We start from the raw sequence: 24,812 nt of genomic DNA on the forward strand, positions 1-24,812 counted from the left end.
ATGCCGTAGCCATGTGAGTGTCTCTTTGAGCAAGGCTGTGTGTTACTATGCTGGACAAATTGCTCCTTAGTGTTTGCTCTTACAATAATGTTGCAACAGCTTGGTTATTATGCAGGTTACGGAAGGCTCTTTTTAGATGCATTTTTAGAGTGATTTAGAGGCAGGATGGATTACACCCATTATCCCCATTTCTAACCACCTAAACGAGCCGATTATTAAAAATTTTAATGAAAAAACAAACAAACAAACATATATGTCCTTGTCTCTTATGAGATTTGTCAAAATGTCAAAAAAAGTGCAGTTCCCCTTTAAAAGTTGTGTTTCGTCCAAATGTTTGTGATACCGGAATTTGTCAGTGTGTGCGTGTGTGTTTGTGTACTATATTAACTGTCAAAAAATAATTAAAATCAATTGATAGACTCAATATTATGTATGTGTTTCACATGTAGTCATTTAGTTCAATGATGGCCTCACAGTCCAGATGGAATTGTTGTAGGTCTGTTAAGTCTGTTAGTACATGCATGATGTCCAAACACGACTGATATATGAGGAGCCCTTCCACTGTGATCATACTTTTCTTCTCTTGCACTCAAGCAGACAAGACAACAATGTGCATTTTGATGTTGATAGAGAGTGGCATTATGGTCCTTTCATTTTCATCTCAGTGGATGTATGCAGGTGGTTCAAATTAAGCTATCACAATGTTTTTCTGGAAGTCATTTACATTTCATTAGGTGTGTTGCACACTGAATTCAAACTTCCAAGTGCAATATAATTTTTCACTGGACGCATTCCAGCCTCAGACGCGGGTAGAAGCAAAAGTACTTTGGTCGATGGGGAAATACTTGCCAACCGAGTTTTGACAGAGAATGCCCAAATTGAATAGTTGTTCCACCCAAAGTGCATATGTTGGAGGAATGTGCGCAGCAACAGACTTAAGTGAAGCGGGTGAGTTCTGCGTTGCTAGAATATTTACAATTGTGCAGCTTTTGTCACTTAAGCACATGGGAGAACAGGGCCTTTATAGCACATGTTAACCATAATGTGATTATAACTGGGAAATAATTAGAAATGTTGATTATACAGGTATTTCTTTGTATATTGGGCATTTAATTGCACAGTGAACAAAGTTTGTAATTTATAAAATGAAAAGTACATCCGGCCTTGACCTCGTACTACATAATAGTGATTTAGTGTTCTACTGTGTTGTTAGGGCCCAAGCAGCGGAGCAAGCCCGCAGGGGCGATGCAGAGCACTGAAAGGGCCTTATTAAAATTGTTGTGTTTTTTCTTCTATATGTTCGGACGCCTTTTTGAGACCCTTAACATTAGGGGTGTGGGAAAAAATCGATTCAAATTCGAATCGCGATTCTCACGTTGTGCGATTCAGAATGGATTGTCATTTTTAAAAAATCGATTTAAAAAAAAAATATATTTATTAAAAAAAAGAAAATAAAAAAATTAAAAAAAATTTTAATTAATAAATCTAACAAAACAATACACAGCAATACCATAACAATGCAATCCAATTCCAAAACCAAACCCGACCCAGCAACACTCAGAACTGCAATAAACAGAGCAATTGAGAGGAGACAAACACGACACAGAACAAACCAAAAGTAGTGAAACAAAAATGAATATTGTCAACAACAGTATCAATATTAGTTACAATGTCAACATAGCAGTGATTAAAAATCCCTCATTGACATTATCATTAGACATTGATTAAAAAAATTAAAAAAAGAACAATAGTGTCACAGTGGCTTACCCTTGCATCGCATCTCATAAGCTTGACAACACACTGTGTCCAATATTTTCACAAAGATAAAATAAGTCATATTTTTGGTTCATTTAATAGTTAAAACAAATTTACATTATTGCAATCAGTTGATAAAATATTGTCCTTTACAATTATAAAAGCTTTTTACAAAAATCTACTACTCTGCTTGCATGTCCGCAGACTGGGGTAGATCCTGCTGAAATCCTATGTATTGAATGAATAGAGAATCGTTTTGAATCGGAGAAACAATAGTTTTTGAATCGAGAATCGTGTTGAATTGAAAAAAAAAAAAGATTTTGAATCGAATCGTGACCCCAAGAATCGATATTGAATCGAATTGTGGGACACCCAAAGATTCACAGCCCTACTTAACATGCACAAAAAATTCCCATATTTTGTTGGTACGTCAGGTATGGTGAAACATTTAATATTTTTCAGGTCCCGAAAGTGAAATTTCAAAATTGTCTCTCAGTGCCACTTTTAAAATTAGAAACAATTAGCCCCTCCCACCAGTTTAATGTGTCAACACGGAAATTGCAGGAGACACACATAAAAGTCTCAGGAAACCATAACCCAGAAAACGAACAGAAAGTCGGCCATTTTATTTTTCACCTTCAATTTTTCAGCGAAAAAAGCAGTCATACTTTTACTTACTCCTCTTAGGGATTTTGACCAAATGAGTCGCAGTTAAATTACAGCTACTACACATATAGTCAGTGATAAATTACGAAATAACATTTCCTACGCCATAATATGTGGGCATAATACAGCGCCAAAATGGCTACGATGGTTTTTATGGCCATTTTTCTGCTCAAAAAAAGGGGTCTTACTTTAACGATGAAAAACATGGATGTGGGCGTAACTAGCGCCAAACTTTGATCTGATGGCTCACCACAAAACACGAAACGTTAATAACTCAGGTCCACAAGCTCAGACCTTGATCATAATTGGTACAATTGAAGATGAAGATATCTTAAAGTGCTGTGTTGGTCAGTACATATTTCGTAGTGTATTATATTAAACTGATGTTTATATACTTGTTTATAGCCATTCAAAGTGGGCGGAGCCTGGCGGCGAAATCTGTCCCACACAATTAGCAATCTAACTGTCATTACTGCACTTTGAATGATCGGATCTCCTTCATAACATGAGACTTTAAAGTCGGGGTCTGATCAAGCCTGGACGTTAATTTCGACACTACCCTTGCCCCCTTGGGTTGAAACATTATAACAGTCATAACTTCCTTTGACATGCTCCGATCTTACTGACATTTTTGATGGTGGGTTGGGGTGTTGGGTGGGACTTAACTACATGCCAACTGCCTAAAAAACAACCTAAAAAAATCACAAAAAAAACAAGAGAAATAACTTTGTTCATATGCTCCAATCTTCCTGAAATGTTTGAAGGTTTGTCGGATTAATGGGTGGGATGCAACTGCATTACTGCAGAGGCTCCGATCTTCCTGAAATTTTTGATGGTGGGTCACTTTGTTGGCTGGGACTCAACCGCAAGCGCCATGTCAGTGACATATATGTTTGTTTGTTTGTTTTTTCATTAAAATTTTTAATAATCGGCTCGTTTAAGTGGTTTTTTGCACAAACCTTGCGGTGCGACGTGGGCGAGGGCTCGTTCAACACTGCTCGCAGGTTTAGTATTGCATTAGTATTTTCTGATTGTATGAGGTTTGGGATGTTGGCAGTCCAGCTAAGCATGTGTGATGTTTTCATGGCCAGTGGTTTAACAAACTGTACTGACACCAAACAAAAGTACTTTTTGGCGTCCTTTGAATCTACTGCATAAAGAAACATGGGATAAATAATAGTACAAATTATGTTTTAATGGTAAAGTCATGAGCATAGTGAGGAAGAAACCAGACTACACTGATGTCGTTGAGGATCAGCATTTGAACTGTGAGTAGTCATGAAAAGTAGAAGAAAACATTTCTGAGCCTCAACAGAGATCACAATGAGCCTGAAGGGCATAGTGCCATCACGGCAAGGCTGCCAGCTTTCCAAAACAACACATATTCAGCCCGTCAGCACACAAACATCTAACAACCAGCAATGTCATGTTGCCTTCAGACACATGTTTCGTTTAGAATGCATGGCTTCTTGAACACAGTTACTTCAAAACAAAAGCAAATAACTGTGTTTTTAGGAAGAAAAGAAAACATGAGTGCTTAAGGTAAAATGATGGATACAGCACAGACCAAGTAGAGCAATCAGAATACCTTTCTAATATCATTATTGGAACATTATTAACATAGGTTAAGAGAATTAGTGTCTTTACAAATGCAAACAGGGGAAGACAGAGGGGAGGCCGACGTACACTGGACAGTACGATGTAAAAAATGTGTAAAATGTATAAGTAAATGAACAATTAGTGGAACCAGGTCATAGACGTAGGAAAATTAAAAGAAAGAAAAGAGGAGTCTGAGTTTAAACGTAGGGTAGCTGCATGTGTTTTCTATCAACATGTCATTATCAGTAGGTAAAACTTTATTACTGCAGTAATGCTCTAATTAAGAGCTAATCATTTCCTTTAAACTGGACTGCACCAACAACGACACACTGAGGCACCATTATCTCTGACTAAAACACAGCCTGAGACACACAAAAACAGAATGTTCCGCAGAGAGTCTAAATCAGTACTGATCAGTAAAACTGCTCAATGGAACCACTGGACGGAAGAACAACTCTATGTATAATGCATTTTGCTTGCCAGATGGGAGTTGTATTAGTCATTAAAAATGGGCCGGCCTTGCAATTTGCATGAACTTGCAGGTTTGACTTGTTGGCTTGATTTTAGTATATTTATTATTATCATGCCAAGTGCAGAGGGGACAACTTAATCTTTCTCTCCTGAGGGTGTTCCTGATTTTTGGGATCACATCTGGCTTGAGTATTTTAAATTATTCCTCCAACACACTTCTTCTTTGAAGTCAGAATCATGAAAATGATCGCTGCAAATTATACTCCTCTTTTGGACAAATTTGCTCACTGCATGGGCTGCAGGGTCCTTACATTTACGGGTTGAGATTTTTTTTTAATTTTCTTTTAGCCGTCTATAGCGTTTCTACTCGTGTGAATTCTTTATTCATCACTCCAAGCCACGTTTGTAAGTTTCACAGTATAACTAAAACTGTTTATACTCACTAAACTGTCCCATGTGTTATATATTCATGAGTGTATTCATGCGTATTTATTTGTACGTGCTATCATATGATGCCTGTGTCGTTAGCGTTGCCTAATATGCTAACACGTTTACGAGTGTCTGTGTTAGTGTTAACTTAAAACAGCATTCTTTTTGTATTGTTTCAGTTTACAAATTCCTCAGTAAACACACCATGACATTACCATGGAGTTATTGAGTCTGTTTAGCTGATTGGAGAGCTAGCTTCCACAGCTAGTCGGTCCATGACAATGACTTGTGTTTTGTTTGATCAGCCGTTTTTTTTACTGCTGTGGTAGAGTCATCATTTGGAAACAATTAAAGTATGTAAATAAACATTTACAGAATATTACTGTGTAAATGACATTTCACAACGTATATATTTGTGGTTTATAATCTGGTGCGGCTAGTATATTGAAAAATATTTTTTTCTTCTAAAATTTAGTGGGTGCATCTTATATACCGGTGCGCTCTATCTATAGCTAGGGTTCTAAAGATTAAAAAAACGCCTGCAAGATGCAGTTAACATTGCAGCTAATGGAGTCACCAATGTTGCCTTCCAAGCCCTCTAAAACAATGTCTAAAGCCTCCATTGGTTTATATACATGCTGTAAGTATGTATAAAATGTAGTAGCAGAAACATTCATAGTATGTAATGTATACAACATTTACCGTATTTTGGCCATTTTAAGCAAGCTTCTTTCCTGCGCGCATTGATTTCAGTACTCATAGCAACATACTTCCTACTTCCGTCAACAAACGGAGCCGAGAGAGTCAGGACCGGCATGACTTGGTGGTGTAAATGTGGAGCTTGCTGACAGAATTGGAGTGATTCTGCTGCACTGAGTGGCACACTCTATTATTATTGATGAAAAGGCTTTAATATGCCTGGCAGGGAAGACATCGCTCAAATAAACTTCATCACAACGAAAGACAAATTGTTTGCGCTAAAAAACTTTGCAGCGGTAGAGACTTTTTTCCACTTACCCAAAATCAACTAAAACAAACTTACCCGGCAAGCAGGCCCAGACAACGGTCCATCGAGTTAGTCACTGTAATATATATCATGATACATGCAGCACGTAATGCTTGTTACAACTACACTACACTGTCAAGCTTGCTCTGTACAAACAAAAAAACTAGCCGCCCTATTGCCATGCATTTATTCGACAACAACAAACAATTACTTACAATGTTCGCTTTCAGGATGCCGACCGATGTCGCCAGGTCCAAGTTGACTATTCATTGCTTTAGTTTGTCTGGAGTTTTAGTTGGTAACGAGTGGAATCTGAAAGATGACCCACTTTTTGGCTTATGACCACAACCTTGTACATTGGTAATCTGTATGTCTCTGGTTCAGTCCGTCTCACTTTAGGTGAGTCAATTTGATTGGTGAGGTCCATATTTTGTGCATATTCCCATCATTTGGAAATAAATGCAAACTGAACCCTTCTTTAGTTGTAATTAGTTGTACAACCTGAAATATTTGTTAATTCCTTCAAATACTGCGGGAAAATATTGTGATTCAGGATAAAGATGCTACCAAAATACATACTACGCAAAATAACATTGCGTCAGTCTTTTGTAAGTGACGTCAGCAGGCTGATGCAGGCCCGCCCACATTTTGGAGCTAAAAGTCTGTGTTCCAAAATGTGCTGAAACTCATTTGAAAACAAGCCTACAATCGCTACTCGTTTCTATTTTTCTATTCTAATTTTGGGGCAGTTTTATCTGTAGACATCAGGTTTAGGTCCAGACCTATGAAATAATTGCCAATGTTTTTAGCATAAAAGGGGCACTTTAAAACTAATATGTGCTTTCACGTCAGGGTCTCTCAAAGTCTCCAGTAACCCAAGAAAAAAGCAGTCACACAGTTTAAGAATTAATACTGTCATAATTGGAGGAACCATTTACAAATCTTTGTTGAATATGTTTTTGTTTCTGCATAAGCTCTGACATTTAACACATCATCAAGAAAAAGCGACCAAAGAGTTGCTGAGTTTTTAGAACAGACTTGTGTGGGACTTGTACTATTCCTTTGATGCTTATTTCTGTCTGGTGTTTATTTTTTACAGTTCCGCCTCAGTTCCTCAACTATCCAACGAACACATATGCCTACGAATCCACCGACATCGAGCTGGAGTGTGCAGTGACAGGAAACCCAGCACCGACTATCCGCTGGTTAAAGAATGGAGAGGAAGTTATCCCGAGTGACTACTTCCAAATAGTGGTGAGCCAAGCAGAGCCAAGACGAAAACACACACACACACACACGCACACACACACACACAAACGGAAAGTCCAATGATTGCATTCAATTCAGTTCATGTCATATGTGGAACAGGTTTTTGAAGCATGCTCCATACCTTTATATGTTAAAGGGGATTGACATTTTCCCACATGGGCAAACACTTTGGTGATAATGTTATGATGAAAAAGTCTACAATACTGCCCAAAATATGTGGAGTTTCTGAATCGCTTTTGGCTTTAGTCTTTACAATGTTTTGTGGAATATAGTTGGTACAAGGATATAAACAATAAACATAGCCGTATCTGTAATATCAATCAATCAATCAATCTTTATTTATATAGCCCTAAATCACAAGTGTCTCAAAGGGCTGCACAAGCCACAACGACATCCTCGGTACAAAGCCCACATAGTAGTACATCATAGTGTAGCGTGGCTCAGATCGTAGGGCGGTAATCCAGAAACTGGAGTATCAATCAATTAATCAATCACAATTTATTTATATAGCCCTTAATCACAAGTGCTTTAAAGGGTTTCACAAACCACAAGGACATCCTCTGTTCTTAACCCACATCCAGGCAAGGAAACACTTCAAAAGCCCAAACTGGAATAAAATGACACCTTGGGAAGGGACCACAGATGTTGGTACACACCTTCAGGGTGACCGTCTGCAATGGATGCCGAATGGGTACAATTATTAAATTATTACATTAATAGACAATGTGAGAGTCCAGTCCATCGGGAAACTAACAGAGGGTCGTAGGGGAATATTCTTGCAGTAGACAAGTCGGCAACACAAAGACGTCACCTGCTGTGCATTGAAGAGTGGCCCACCCCGGTTCACGACTTGGACCAGCCAGCGGTTCTTCCAGACTGGTACCACTCGAGAAATTATCCATGACCACCTGGTATCCTCTCCATGCAGGAGATGGGGGCAGAGCAGAAAAGAAAAGCGGCAGGTCAACTGGTTTAAACAGGATCTATCCAAAAGTTAGGGTATATCAATGATTTTCAAGGTGGGACTTGAATGCTTCTCCTGAAATAGCATCTCTAACTTTTGCCAATAGAGCATTCCAGAGTACTGGAGCCCGAATAGAAAACGCTCAAGAGCCTGTAGACTTTTTTGGGCTCTGGGAATCACTAAAAAGCCGATGTTCTTGGAATGCAGATTTCAGGATTTATTGTATGGCACAATACAATCAGAAAGATAATTCTGAATGTAAGTAATAAAACCTTAAAAATCCCACATTAAGTGTACCGGTAGCCAGTTCAGGTAGGCCAGTATAGGCATAGTATGATCGAACTTTCTTGTTATAGTCAAAAGTCGAGCAGCCACATTTTATACTAATTGCAATCTTTTAATGCTACACGGTGAGATTCGAAAATAAAATATTACAGTAATCGAGACGAGATGTAACAAACATATGTATAATGATCTCACTGTAATTGGTGAACAAAATTTACATATTTTAGCAATATTACGGGGATATAAGAAGGCTGTTTTAGTAACATTCCTAATGTGCACCTCAAACGAGAGAGTTGGGTTGAAAATAATACAGCAATTCTACACCGAGTCGCTTTAGAAAATTGTTTTTTTGTCAAAATTTAAGGTGGTATCCTTAAAAAGGAGCTTGTTTCCAGCAGGACTGATAATCGACATCTCTGTTTTTTTGACATTAAGATGCAAAAAGTTGCTGCACATCCATTGTTTAATTTAATTAAAGGGGTCATATTATGATTTTTTTCCACATTTTAAACACTTCTTAGAATATGTTTGACAAACGATCTTCAAGCCACTTTCTAATTGTCTCTTTAGGATATGCCGTTTTGTGTGCGGTGTTCGTACCTCCGCATCTAGATTTTAGCGCTTCCATATTGAGTCTACTGACAGGTATTAATTAGAACTAAACGCTGCTTTGTATCCAGTGGACGACCCATGTGCATGTACAAGCCAATCTGCCCCACAACAAGAGGATAGAAAAGAAGGAGCCCTTCGGGTAAATCTCTACCATATATGGAGATTTCTGCTTAGGTCAAAATGGGGCGAATTTCAAACGACTCCTATCAAGTATCAAGGAAGGCAAGATGTTTTTTTTTAAATATTTCTGCCATGCCTCCATGGTTTGATTTAAATTTTGGGGGGCTTATACAGAACCCAAATTCCCAAATCTGGCATGTTGAACAGCTTCAGGGGGATGTAAAGTTGAGTGTCATCAGCATAACAGTGAAAGCTAACACTATATTTGCGTATGATTTTGCCAAGCAGCAGCATATAAATGCTGAAAAGTACAGGGCCAAGAAACAAATCGTGTGGAACTCCGCAAGTGACTTTAAAAGGGTAACTGCACTTTTTTTGGAATTTTACCTGTCGTTCACAATCCTTATGAGAGACAAGAAGACAAAATATTTTTTTTAAAAATCCGCTTTCTAACATATAAAAACGGCTCGTTCTAAGTGCCTCGCAATAAAGCTAATGGGAGCAATCGATTTTACCTCTATATCACTTTAAAAATGCATTCAAAAACCATCAACAATACTTCATTTACGTTTCCGTAACGTGTATAATAACCAAGCTGTAGCGATATTGTTATTGTAAGAGCAAAAACAGAGGAACACTTTTTGAGCGTAACACATCGCCATGCTACGGAATTAGCCGTAAAAGCTGGATACGGCAAAAGATAAGCTCACTTATACGTCAGCACCAAACGCGTTTGAGTTTTTAATGCACAACACTGCGATACGACACCAGTCGATACTGACTGAATAACATGAACAGTCATTTTACAGTATCTGTGAAGTATTAGCCCACATTTCATGTTTTGCTTGTACACAGCTGAACTTGCAGGACAGCGTATGCACTGTAGATGTACTAATACATATGGCGTGTTGCGTGTATCATTATAATATTAAAGTGACTCACTCGATGGACAGTTGTTCATCTGGTCCAACTGACTGGGGACGTTTCCTGTTGATTTTGGGTAAGCACGTCATTTATGTCGAAATAGCCAGGCTCCAAATTCCATATTTATAGTGCCAATATCGCTTTCACCTCACTTTCCCGGCTTCCGTCTGCTCCAACGTCTCATTCTTCCTTTGTGCTGGCTTCTATAAGCAGTAGTAGACATGCTCAGTGGCCTTGCGGTTAGAGTGTCCGCCCTGAGACCGGTAGGTTGTGAGTTCAAACCCTGGCCAAAAACTGTTAAAATGGGACCCATTACCTCCCTGCTTGGCACTCAGCATCAAGGGTTGGAATTGGGGGTTAAATCACCAAAATGGTTCCCGGGCGCGGCCGCCGCTGCTGCTCACTGCTCCCCTCACCTCCCAGGGGGTGGAACAAGGGGATGGGTCAAATGCAGAGGGTAATTTCACTTCACCTAATGTGTGTGAATCCTCATTTTTACTCAATTAGTTGTCTTTGTTGTCTGTTACCAAGTCTGTCATGATTAGAAAACACTCGTGTTTGATTCCGGAACACATATGTTGCCAGAAGTCAGACGTGCACTGCTATGGAAACAGAAATCAATGCGCGAAAGAAATCAGTCCCGGAAATGATTAAAATGATCAAAATACAATAAATATTTAACATATTACATATTGTTATGATTACTACATTGTATATAGACTTGCAGTGTGTATATAAAATGTTGGAGGGTTTTGAAGTTGTTTTAGAGGGCTTTGAAGGCTACAACAATGACTTCCATCCATCCATTTTCTACCGCTTATTCCCTTTGGGGTCGCGGGGGGCGCTGGAGCCTATCTCAGCTACAATCGGGCGGAAGGCGGGGTACACTTGTATTTATTTATTTATTTGATATGGACATAACAGTTACATTGGACAAACCAGGTGCACTGCCTTAAGTGGTATAGCAAGAACATGCACATTTTCAACACCTGTCCACAGGATGCTCATAGGATATAGACTGTGTTATGTTACAAAATATACAATGAATCAAATTTACAATACATTAATAATGTGTACAACTTTGATCTGATTTCTGCCACAGTTACAGACGTCTGGTGAAGAGGTTTAGCCGCATCTTTCAAGCGTTTTTTATCATCTTTAAAATAATGTTTTAAAAAAAAGGACATGCGTCTTCTTGTCCCTCAAAATGATTGTGATCGATAGGCAAAATTCCCAAAGAAGTGCAGTTCCCCTTTAATGTACTCCGAGGTCACATTGTTATGGGATACAGAGTGTATCCTTTCAGTGAGATAGGAGCTAAACTAGGAAAAAGCTATGTCTGACCTACAACAAAAGGCTAGTCAGTGTGAGGGGGTACGGTAAGGAGGGCTTCATTTGCATTTAACAACTACGCCTCTCAAAATGATAAGTGGGTTATACTTGTATAGCGCCTTTCTACCTTCAAGGTACTCAAATCGCTTTGACATTATTTCCACAATCACACATTCACACACTGATGGCGGGAGCTGCCATGCAAGGCCCTAACCACGACCCATCAGGAGCAAGGACACAACGGACGTGACGAGGTTGGTAGAAGGTGGAGATTGAACCAGGAACCCTCAGGTTGCTGGCACGGCCACTCTTCCAATCGCGCCACACTGTCTCCAACACAACTCAACACAAGCTATTTTTTTTAAAAATGCCTTGAAGATGAATCTTTACAGCGAAATCTATGCATAATTTGACCAAAGAACCATCATTAGATGTTATACAGACCAAAATGAAAAAAAAAATGAAAAAAAATCGGTAACATATTCTAAGTAAGAAAGACTTCATTTAGAGTTATTTGGATACTAGGGGAACATATTATAAGTAACAAAGACTTAAGGGTTAGGGTTATTGTAGTTTTGTGTTTTGTTATGTAAGAACAGACCATATTAATTAAGTGGTATTAAAGGGAGAATCATATACAACAACTTCCTTACTTAGTACTAATAAGCAATCATTCTGAGGTTATTGAGGGAAGACTCTTAGTTAATGGCTGACTGGTTGTATACTAAGGCAATGCAGAATAAGGCATTGATAAGTACTTAGTAATCACTATTTAAGAGCCAATATGTTACTAATTTGCAATTAATTAATGGTGAATATGTTCCCCATACTAAAGTGTTACCAAAAAATCATACGACCCCTTTATCCTCAAAAACTTTTTTTTTACCAAATAAACAAATACAAAATTAACTCAAAAAGAAAGATTTACAATGGAATATAAAACAATTACAACCCAAACATTTATGCAATTTAAGGAAATATGTGTTTGCAAATCTTTATTATTGTTTACAATGTTTTGAAATCTCAAAACCATTTTTTTTGGTTACAAATCCTTTTGTTTGGTTGCTCAAAAAGACTTCAAACTCTCTCCGTAAAATGTAGCCAAAGTGAACCAAAGTGTGACCTTAAAATTGACAGTGTTTATGGCGAACCGTTAAAACCCTACTTATCATCCCTGATTCCATAACCTACAGTCAAATCACAAAATGTTGGATTGATGCCCTCACACAGTTTTTCCACATACTGTTTAGGTTTATGAAATTTTTTTTGTTTGTTTGTTTAGGATGGCAGTAACCTGCAGATTTTGGGTTTGGTCAAGTCAGATGAAGGATTTTATCAGTGTGTGGCAGAGAACATCGCTGGCAGCTCACAGGCACTGGCTCAACTGTTGCTTCGAGAACCAGGTAGGAACTGCAAGCCTACAAAGAATAATCATGTGTTGACACTGCTAATGATGAGTCATATACATTTCTACATGAGTAAAAACCTTCTCATCGTATTGTATTTACTATGATATTTGAATGTTGTCATTGTGAAACACAAATACAGCAATACATATTTCAACTAATCACTCTTTTTACTGGAAACCTCATAAGACCAACATTTACATTTCACATTGAACATACTTAAACGAGCCCGCGCATCATCAACTGTAAACCCCCGTTTGACCTATTCATACATTGGATCGTTAGTAGTGTGAAACATGTATAAGAAAAGACAAAATAAAAACATAAACTGTAGTTAATATAACGATTAAACTCGTAAAATAGTTTTTCATTGACCAATTTAATTTCCGCATTTTCTGGATTCAAATGCATGCACAGATGGAGGGGGTGCATTGATTGCAATGGGGAGCACGTCTCGCCAGACGTGCGAGAAGTGTTGGCACTCAATGAAAAAGTGTCTCCAGACACTGTGTTGTGCAAGGGTGTAAGACTGAGGTTAAGATTGGATGGTACACATAGGGCCTGTTTTGATCTAAATACCATGCGCTAAACAGCGTGTGCGATCTTTAAAATTGTGTGTACTATTAGTGGGCGTGTTGCGTATGATCTACTAAGACTGCGTGTGCATTTGAAAAATGGTGCAGACCGCCTTATTCAAATGAGGATTTTACATTTATTTTATGGGTCATCACCACGGAGACACTCTTATTTACTGCACATTTATGTTATCATGCTTTTTATGGGCATTTTATACTGTCCATCTATGATGAAACCCACTTTTTTTGTCAGTGCTGAAGGTATGCGCATTGGAGAGAGGCTGCATTCGCTGTGCTCAAGACACAAACAAATGCATAGTTCAAGTTTTTTCATACAGGAGATATATTAATATATATTGTAAATGAAAAACAAGGACGGGAAAATGCCAATTTCAGCAAAAGTGGCTGGCTAACTTTTCAGAACCTGGTTACAGCTTGTCGATGGTAAACCCAGAGAGGCATGCGTATGTTGTAAAAATATTTTAGGAAGAGCTTTATGGTTTGGGTTTAGGGGGTCCCGTCATGGATTCCGCCACCGTCTTCGCCCACAATGAGCAGACAAAGTTCCCTGCAAAATAAAGCAACGGCAATAACAGTACAAGTGTAGTTGATCATTTTTAGTAAAATAAAGTTCCTTGTTGGTTAAAGTGCAATATTTCCAGGATGAAGTAGTTGGTCTGCTTTGAATAGTTGCTTGTACCACAGAGAGGGAGAGATGTAAAAAGTAGACGTCAGCACCAAATTACAGTATCTAAATTAACCATTTATTCGGGGATGTGTGTGTGTGTGTGTGTGTGTGTGTGTGTGTGTGTGTGTGTGTGTGTGTGTGTGTGTGTGTGTGTGTGTGTGTGTGTGTGTGTGTGTGTGTGTGTGTGTGTGTGTGTGTGTGGTTGATACGTTGCGTGCAAAACACTGGGAAGTAAACTCAACATTAACTCAGTAATTAATCACTAATGTTGATTTTTCCTAACAAACTATACCATTGTAAACCGAATACATCGGACAATTCAGTTTAAAGGGGAACATTATCACCAGACCTATGTAAGCGTCAATATATACCTTGATGTTGCAGAAAAAAGACCATATATTTTTTTAACCGATTTCCGAATTCTAAATGGGTGAATTTTGGCGAATTAAACGCCTTTCTAATATTCGCTTTCGGAGCGATGACGTCACGTTGTGACGTCACATCGGGAAGCAATCCGCCATTTTCTCAAACACCGAGTCAAATCAGCTCTGTTATTTTCCGTTTTTTCGACTGTTTTCCGTACCTTGGAGACATCATGCCTCGTCGGTATGTTGTCGGAGGGTGTAACAACACGAACAGGGACGGATTCAAGTTGCACCATTGGCCCAAAGATGCGAAAGTGGCAAGAAATTGGACGTTTGTTCCGCACACTTTACCGACGAAAGCTATGCTACGACAGAGATGGCAAGAATGTGTGGATATCCTGCGACACTCAAAGCAGATGCATTTCCAACGATAAAGTCAAAGAAATCTGCCGCCAGACCCCCATTGAATCTGCCGGAGTGTGTGAGCAATTCAGGGACAGAGGGCCTTGGTAGCACGGCAAGCAATGGCGGCAGTTTGTTCCCGCAGACGAGCGAGCTAAACCCCCTGGATGTCTTGGCTCACACCGTCAAGAGAAGAATATCGACCCTATCTTCCCTGGCCTGCTGACATGAGGATATGTCTACAGAATATATTAATTGATGAAAATTGGGCTGTCTGCACTCTCAAAGTGCATGTTGTTGCCAAATGTATTTCATATGCTGTAAACCTAGTTCATAGTTGTTAGTTTCCTTTAATGCCAAACAAACACATACCAATCGTTGGTTAGAAGGTGATTGCCGAATTTGTTTTCGCTTTCTCCCGTGTCGCTGGCTGTCATTTCGTTTTCGTCGGTTTCGCTTGCATACGGTTCAAACCGATATGGCTCAATAGCTTCAGTTTCTTCTTCAATTTCGTTTTCGCTACCTGCCTCCACACTACAACCATCCGTTTCAATACATTCGTAATCTGTTCAATCACTTAAGCCGCTGAAATCTGAGTCTGAATCCGAGCTAATGTCGCTATAGCTTGCTGTTCTTTCCGCCATGTTTGTTTGTGTTGGCTTCACTATGTGACGTCACAGGAAAATGGACAGGTGTTTATAACGATGGTTAAAATCAGGCACTTTGAAGCTTTTTTTTGGGATATTGCGTGATGGGTAAAATTTTGAAAAAAACTTCGAAAAATATAATAAGCCACTGGGAACTGATTTTTAATGGTTTTAGCCATTCTGAAATTGTGATAATGTTCCCCTTTAACTCAGTAATTAATCACTCATGTTGATTTTTCGTAACAAACTATACCATTGTAAACCGAATACATCGGACAATTCAGTTTAACATTTCTACATATTTTATTCTTTCAGCGCAGATGGCAGCGCACGCACACACACACACACACACACACACACACACACACACACACACACACACACACACACACACACACACACACACACACACACACACACACACACACACACACACATTATGAGGGTCAGATGGTTGGTGTTATCGCTCGGTTGCTATCGCCACGGGAAACGAGAATCCCAGCAGGCTGCGCCGCATCCAATCAGTGGTCCCATGAGAAATCACAGTGTTTGTTTGAATGTCAGCGTACCACCTTGTTACCCTTGACAACCACAGGCCACTTGATCCTCTGAGTGACTCTTGAGACAGAGGGACGCACATGCACACACATGCACCCCAGGGACATGTGGTCAGGGGAGACAGGTGAGCTCGAGCTATTCAAATTGAAGCCTCCAAATGTCGCTAGTTATTGAAAGTTATCAAAAAACAATGTACCACTGTATTGTTTATTTAATTAATTTAAGAATCTACAGTAAATGTGTAATGATTGTCTCTGAGATGATTATTACCGTTTTTATTTTACTAAATGACAGCAAATAGAAATAAAGATAGAAATGTACAAATTGACCATATCTGTACGGATATATTTTTTACCCCCTTACAAAGTTATAAACGAGCTGTTTTTTGGGGGTTTTTTTTGGAGAGGGGCGGTGGGGTTAAGGGTTGGGTCACTGAAGAAGTTAAAGAGACTTATATTTATTTAATTAAATTGAATAAAATATAAATATAGTAATTAATGTGAATACAACAGGTAATTGAACGCTTAGTGGTGATTGACGATACATTTAAAACGATAATGTACACATAGTGTTGATAAAAGTTAAATTGTTTAATAATATAGCAGTATTTCCTACATACTGGCAACTAATTTGTGGAGGTGAAGGCCTCATAATTTTTATAACTGCTATTATGTCTGTTAAAAAGGCTAAAATAAATTGTTATATGCGTATTCAAAGACAAGGTGGCTTATTTGTATCAACATATCTTTTTATTGCTACATTATATTAATGTTGCTGTATTTTTCAGATGTGGCTGCTTATTTTATTATTATAATGTACGACAGGCTGCAATTTGAACAACCCCTGTTTATTTGCATATGTTATTTTGCCCTCATGAATGTTGTAATTTAGTTTGGCACATAAGTAAACAGTCTTTTGAATTAGAGATTAAAATACTTTTAACTTGAGGTTATTTATTTATAGTCTCCACAATGAAGTTACTGCGAAACTAAGCGCCCAGAGGAAAGTACATTATACTGTGTACACATGAAGTGTGCATCCATATAGGGATCACAATAACTCAATAATACTGTGTGATATAAACTAAAAAAAAAAAAGCAATCTAACCATACAGGATAAAGTTTGACTCTTATGCCGCTGGCTTAATGCTAACATACAATGGTCGGCCCCATTGACATGCTAACTGACATTAGCAGAAATTGTGATCGTTTTAAACTTCTACAAATGTTTAACAAAGAGATTTTAGCACAGCAAAATATTTAACTCTGAGCTAATAATAACTGTGCGGTCGAGTTGTTACATCTTATTTTCTTAGACATCTGTGTGTCATTTGCAAGTATGCATTCATTTAGGTTTGTCCTAGCTGTAGTTGCCGTAGTCAGGAAGTCGTCTTTGCTGTTAAGTTGAATGTGCCAGTCATGCATTTTGATGAGTCTTTACAAAGAGTTCATACTGTAAGTATTCTATTTATTTCACACCTGATGTTTTTAACAAGCATCTTGGTTGCAGTTTTCATTACCAAATATAGTCAGTAGCATGTAAATAGCAAACTCAATATAAATTAGCATTGAGCTAGTGTATTTTGAAAAGTGGAACCCTAACTTTTGATTGCTTTCTATCAGTCATACTTCTTTTTTTTGCATGGGAATTTACAAATACGCCTGTTTGCCCACCAAGTGCTTGAGCCGGTTTCGGACATGACATTATGTGCAATAAAAGATATCAACATATGCTGCTGTTTAATTTTATGTGAATCAGTACACGGTAGTACCGTTTGGGATTGTGTTGATGCTGATAAAAATTCCAGTACCCATCTTTGATACTTGGTGTAGAAAACCTTCAGATCAGATGTTTTGTGTGGTTGCAAACATTATAGGAAGGAATTTGGTCCACTGCTCATTACAAATACTCTTCAAATCCTGAAAGCGTTGAGGTCGTCTGTCTCTGTGTTACTTATTTTCATCATGGAGCTTCCTTTACAAATTATCTATTGGCTCAAGTACTGGAAACTACAGTACTTAGACCACTCCAAGATCTCAATATGCTTCCCGTTGAGCCACTCACTTAAGTTTTAAGATGGATTATGGATGGGTCTTCCAGCAAGTCATTGACTCATCCATAACCCATCTTTGGTGGTCTGACTAAGGCCAGAAGGTGCAATGGGCGTCGAGTGGATCTAGTTAATATTGTGAGAGTCCAGTCCATATTGGGGCCAGCAGGAGATCATCTTGAGTGGAGACAAGTCAGCAGCGCAGAGACGTCCCCAACTGATTCACAGATGAGTGGTCCACCCCAGGTCCCAACTTTGAACAGCTAGCGCTTCATCTGTGGTCACCTAATCTGTGCCCCCCTCTCCACGAAGGAGAGGCAGAGCAGAAAAGAGACAGCAGATCAATTGGTCTAAAAAGGGGGTCTATTTAAAGGCTAGAGTATACAAATGAGTTTTAAGATGGCACTTAAATGCTTCTACTGAGGTAGCATCTCTAACTGTTACCGGGAGGGCATTCCAGAGTACTGGAGCCCAAATAGAAAACACTCTATAGCCCGCAAACTTTTTTTGGGCTCTGGGAATCACTAATAATCCGGAGTTCTTTGAACGCAGATTTCTTGCCGTGACATATGGTACAATACAATCAGCAAGATAGAATGGAGCTAGACCGTTTAGTATTTTATACATAAGTAGTAAAACCTTAAAATTCGCATCTAGGGATGATGTTCGAAACTGGTTCTCCCGATTGTTCGATAAGAAAAGAACTAGGGATGCCCGATAATGGCTTTTTGCCGATATCCGATATTCCGATATTGTCCAAGTCTTTAATTATCGATACCGATATCAACCGATACATACAGTCGTGGAATTAACACATTGTTATGCCTAATTTGGACAACCAGGTATGGTGAAGATAAGGTACTTTTAAAAAAAATTATAAAATAAAATAAGATAAATAAATTAAAAACATTTTCTTGAATAAAAAAGAAATTAAAACAATATAAAAACAGTTACATATAAACTAGTAATTAATGAAAATTTGTAAAATTAACTGTTAAAGGTTAGTACTATTAGTGGACCAGCAGCACGCACAATCATGTGTGCTTACGGACTGTATCCCTTGCAGACTGTATTGATATATATTGATATATAATGTAGGAACCAGAATATTAATAACAGAAATAAACAACCCTTTTGTGTGATTGGGGGAGGAAGGTTTTTTGGGTTGGTGCACTAATTGTAAGTGTATCTTGTGTTTTTTATGTTGATTTAATAAAAAAAACCCAAAAAAAAACGATACTGATTAAAAAAACAAAACGATTCCGATAATTTCCGATATTACATTTTAACGCATTTATCGGCATCTCTAAAAAGAACCGATTCCATGGATTTGAATCCCTTTTTGAGAACCGGTTCTCGTTATCAAAGCCACTAAACCGTATTTTCGCGACCATAGGGCGCACCGTATTAAAAAGCGCCGTGTCAGTTGCAGGTGCTATTTCTGTATTTAACGCATTATTAAGGCACAGCGTATTTTTGGGCGCAGGCATGGTTTAACATACGCTAGCTTAAACATACGTTCGCTTAAAACATACACTAGCATGCATGGACGCTGTTTTAAAAAGGCAGCAGGAGCAAAGCTGAGTTCGGTTGTACTTTATTGAAGTATTTATCAATGTACTCACATTATTTTTTGATCAATCCTCATCCACAAATCCATCAAAGTCCTCATTTTCTGTGTCCTAAATGAACAGCTGGGCAAGTTCTCCATCAAACACGCCAGATTCCCTCTCCTCATTTTCAAAGTAATTCTCGTTATCCATTAGCATAGCAAGCTAGCACAACAGTAAAAGCCGACTTCTCTTGCCCCGTTGTGCGTATCGATTCGCTACTGTGCTGGTCCCCTCTTCTCCAGATGTCGAAAGTGAGCGTCCATGTTGGTGATGTGTTTGTCTCCAATTTTTATTTATTTACAACGCACATAGCAGCATTATATGCTCACTGGGGGCGTGCCTTTAGCGTCCTCTCTCACCTGAAACCTTCACCCTATAACGGCCGCATGCTGTCCTCAGTCACGTCCGCTTTTCCTCCATATAAACAGCGTGCCGGCCCAGTCATATAACATCTATGGCTTTTGGAACTCAGAGCACACACAACAACCTATCTGGATTCAATAAGAGATTTGATAAGGAATCGGTTCAATAAGAGGATTCGATAATGGGCTCGAACTCGATAATTTCTTAATGAACATCATCCCTAGTCGCATCTTAAGTGCACAGGAAGCCAGTGCAGGTGAGCCAGTATAGGCGTAATGTGATCAAACTTTCTTGTTCTTGTCAAAAGTCTAGCAGCCGCATTTTGTACCAACTGTAATCTTTTAATGCTAGACATAGGGAAGCCCGAAACTATGCTACATGTTACAGTAATCGAGACGAGACGTAACGAACACATGAATAAAGATCTCAGCGTCGCTGGTGGACAAAATGGAACGAATTTTAGCGATATTACGGAGATGAAAGAAGGCCGTTTTAGTCACAATCTCAATGTGTGACTCAAACGAGAGAGTTGGGTCGAAGATAATACCCAGATTCTTTACCGAGTTGCCTTGTGTAATTGTTTGGTTGTCAAATGTTAGTGGTATTATTAAATAGGTGTCGGTGTCTTTGTTTTAATATTGTTTCTGTAAGACAGTAAACATGACACAAACCTTCCTAATTGTTAGAAATCCCACTGTTTATATTAAACATGCTTCACTGATGATAGGATTTTGCGAGCGCCTTTTTGTCCTACTAATTTTGGTAGTCATTGAACGCACCATAGTTTGTTTATATGTACAACTTTCTCCGACCTGCCACAGTAAGACGTGGTTTTTGCCACTCCTTCTTTGTCTCATTTTGTCCAACGAACGTTTCATGCTGTGTGTGAATGCACAAAGGTAAGCTTTGTTGATGTTATTGACTTGTGTGGAGTGCTAATCAGGCATATTTGGTCAGTGCATGGCTGCAAACTAATCGATGCTAACATGCTATTTAGGCTAGCTCTATGTACAAAATGCATCATTAAGACTCATTTGTAGGTATATTTGAGCTCATTTAATTTCCTTTACTTATGTCCTCTGTGTATTTAATTTATATTTGCATGTCTCATGACACATTATCTGTATGTAATATTGGCTGCATGTCTGATAGTTGTTTGTGTGCCATGTCGTCATAGACCACAGCAAACGTTACCCAGCTTGCCAAATATTGTAATACATTAATTAGAAGAAGACAGCCTGCCGTTAACTTGGACACACACATCTATGCCTTTGGCCATTCTAAGCAAGTAATTTCCAGGAGTTATCTCACCCTCTGAGAAGCCGCAGTTTTACTAATGTTTTCCAATGTTACAAAAATTGGTAGAATAAATATTACATTTCAACATTTATGTCAACAAAGATTTGCATCATTTTGATAGTTAATAGCTAATATAAACACTTACACCTTGTGTTTCCCTCATTATAAGATTTACATAAGGCTTAATGTTTTGCAGCTCCAGAAGGATTTGGTTTTTGTATTTTTGATCCAATATGGCTCTTTCAACATTTTGGGTTGCCGACTCCTGTTTTAAGTGCTGGGTCTGCTCTTCTTTCTCCTTTTGTCCACAAGTTCTGACTCATGTTTTCTCCCTCTGAGGCTGTTCCTAATTTTTGGGTTCACATTTGGCTTGTGTCTTTTGAAAATGTTCCATCCAAACTCCGACCAAAATCCCTCTTCATTAAAACGATCACTTAATGGTCCGTCCCATTTTGCGTGAGCCAATTTGACTAAAGAGGTCCATACTTTCCTCATATTCCCATCATTTGAAAATGTATGTAGGCTGATCTCCTTCTTTGTTTGTATTGCTACAAGCTAAGAAACGTTGATATCCTTGTACAAGCATACACACTACACTAGTTCAACGACATTTTGGCACAGTTTCTCCCCTTAGTGAAACAGAGGTAGATAATAAATAAGTAAATGCCCCTGAATTGGCAGACCGCGGTGGTGGTTCCGCTGTTTCGGAAGGGGAAAGAGAGGTTGTGCTTCAACTATAGTAGGATCACTCTCCTCAGCCTTCCTGGAAAGGTCTATTCAGGAGGCTCCGCCGGATAGTTGAACCTCGAATTCAGAAGGACCAGTGTGGTTTTTCTCCTGGTTGTGGAACTGTGGACCAGCTCTACACTCCTTCAGGGTGCATGGGAGTTTGCCCACCAGTCTACATGTGCTTTGTGGACTTGGAGAAGGCATTCCGCCGTATCCCTTGTGAAGTCTTGTAGGGAGTGTTTGGGGAGTATCGGGCCTCCAGATTGTGGTGGTCCGCTCCCTGTATGATCGGTATCAGAGCTTGGTGCCCGTTGCTGGCAGTAAGTCAGACTTTTTTCCAGTGAGCGTTGGACTCCCCCAGGGTTGCCCATTGGCACCGGTCTGTTTCCAACGTTTATAGACAGAATTTGTAGGCACAGTCAGGGCATTGAGGGGATCCGGTTTGCTGGCTGCAAGATTAGGTCTCTACTTTTTGTAGATAGTGTGGTCCTGCTGTTTTCATCTGGCCAGGATCTTTAGCTCTCACTGCATTGGTTCACAACTGCATGGGGGAAGAGTTGATTGTGAGATCAACGGGTGGATCGGGTCAGCATCTGGAGTAATGTGGACTCTGTATCGATTTGTCGTGGGGAAGAAGGAGCTGAACCGGAAGGCAAAGCTCTTAATTTACCGATGTTTCTATCCTCATCTATGGTCATGAGCATTGGGTTATGACGGAAAGGAAAATATAAGAGGTACAAGCATCGGAAATTAGTTTCCTCCGCCAGGTGGCGGGGCCCTCCCTTAGAGATAGGGTGAGAAGATGTGTTGCTCCTCCACATTGAGAGGAGCCATATGAGTTGGTTAGGGCATCTGGTCAAGATGCCCACTGTATGCTTCCTGGGTAGATGTTCGTAGAAGGCCATGGGGGAGACAAGATCTCCCAGCTGGCCTGGAAAACCCTCAGGATCCCTCAGGAGGAGCTGGACGAAGTGGCTGGGGGGAGGGAAGTCTGGGCTTCCCTGCTTAGGCTGCCTCAGATAAGCGGAAGAAGATAAATGCATGGAAAAATATAAATAAACATATATACAACTGGAATCCTATACACAAATTACACAAAATAACATTGGCAGAAGATTATTAAATAAATGCATTGCCTATGGTTGCTGAGTGCACTTGTCCGATATTTCACTTTTGTCTCAAACGACACATTATACAGCGACATGTTTTTATTTATCATGACTATGGCTATGGTTATAGCGAGCGCGAGCGCGGCCACCACTGCTGCTCACTGCTCCCCTCACCTTCCAGGGGGTGGAACAAGGCGATGGGTCAAATGCAGAGAGTAATTTCACCACACCTAGTGTATGTGTGACTATCAGTGGTACTTTAACTTTATAAAAACTGGCCCTCGGTCAATTAGTCCGTGTTTTCAGCACCCTGAATATTCTGCCTGAGGGCAGCAGCTAAAACATCTGGTGTCCTGGATGTGTACTGCCTCTCAAAATGCTAAGTACCCTCTTGAGACAATGGGTGCTATAAAAGGTCCTGCAGGAAGGGGAGAGGTTGGCCAATGTTTCTTTGGGCGATGTTGATGATCTTTTGTAGTGGCTTTTTTGGGCCATGGTGCACCTGGCGAACCACACAGAGATGCAGTACATGTCTGCACCTTCTCAATGGAGCAGCGGTAGATGACGGTCAGCAGCATCATCTTTAAGTTGATCCTCCTGGAAATCCTCAGAAAGTGGAGCCGCTGTTGGGCCAACCTCACGACCGCCAAGGTGTTGGAGCGCATTTGAGGTCTGTGTCCATGTGCACGCCCAGGAACTTTAAGCTTGTCACCCAATCCACACACTTCCTGTCCTGTAGAAAGTGTAGTGCACCTTATTGCCATGTTTTTACAGTTCTAGTGGTTTTGGGTGGGGGCTTTCTTCCTGAGGGATTAACAGCATGAACATGTGATCTGACAGTCGTCTTGCTCTATTTAGACTTTCTGAATATTGCTGTAGACTTTGTCCAACGTGTTTGCTTCTCTTAGGGAACACTTGACATGCTGACCTACAACAATGCATCTGGCAGAAATATTTGCTATTTTGAGTGAACATTTCATGATTCAGGATAAAGATGCTACCAAAACATGTACTACACAATATTAAATTGCCTGCATTCTTCTGTAGGTGTCCACAAAATGTGTTGAAACTCACAAGAAAACAAGCTTAAACTCTCTGCTGTGTCTATTATGGGGGGTAATTTTACCTGTAGACATCATTTGTATGTCCAGAACTATCATATACAGTGAGTGCCAACGTTGTCAGCATAAGAGGGGCTCTTTAAATGGGAACAGTACTTTTTGCTGAATTTTATCGATCATTATCTATTTTTTACAATCCTTGTATGAGACAAGAAACACATATATTTTTCTTTTTTTTATGCAGTCCAAATCATAAATCAACACTAGCAAGAGGTGTTTAACAATGCATGTAATGGGAATTTGATCCATTCTACCTAAAGGACTCTAAAATCATCCAAAAACCTCCAACAACGTTGTATATACGTTCTGTATTATGTAATATAGCACATTTATGATTATTTGTGGCAGCAAGGTGGGACAGGGGTTTGTGCACAATAGGAAAGTCATGGGTTCGATTTCCACCTCCAAAGACATGCACCTGCGGATAGGGTGATTGGCAACACTAAATTGGCCCT

General features: G+C 39.4%; 1 protein-coding gene across 4 annotated transcripts in view; it reads left to right on the forward strand.

Annotated features, from left to right (window-relative positions):
• The window catches only part of dcc (DCC netrin 1 receptor), a 706,325-nt gene that overhangs the window by 311,673 nt on the left and 369,840 nt on the right, over positions 1 to 24,812 (forward strand). For all 4 annotated transcript variants that reach the window (XM_061980597.1, XM_061980596.1, XM_061980599.1 and 1 more), the window contains exons 6-7: positions 7,026 to 7,180; positions 12,715 to 12,835. In XM_061980597.1, coding sequence (XP_061836581.1) covers positions 7,026 to 7,180; positions 12,715 to 12,835 — 276 coding nt within the window. The remainder of the gene's footprint in view (positions 1 to 7,025; positions 7,181 to 12,714; positions 12,836 to 24,812) is intronic.

The sequence above is a fragment of the Nerophis lumbriciformis genome, linkage group LG20 (assembly GCF_033978685.3).
Source record: "Nerophis lumbriciformis linkage group LG20, RoL_Nlum_v2.1, whole genome shotgun sequence".
Classification (NCBI taxonomy): Eukaryota; Metazoa; Chordata; class Actinopteri; order Syngnathiformes; family Syngnathidae; genus Nerophis; species Nerophis lumbriciformis.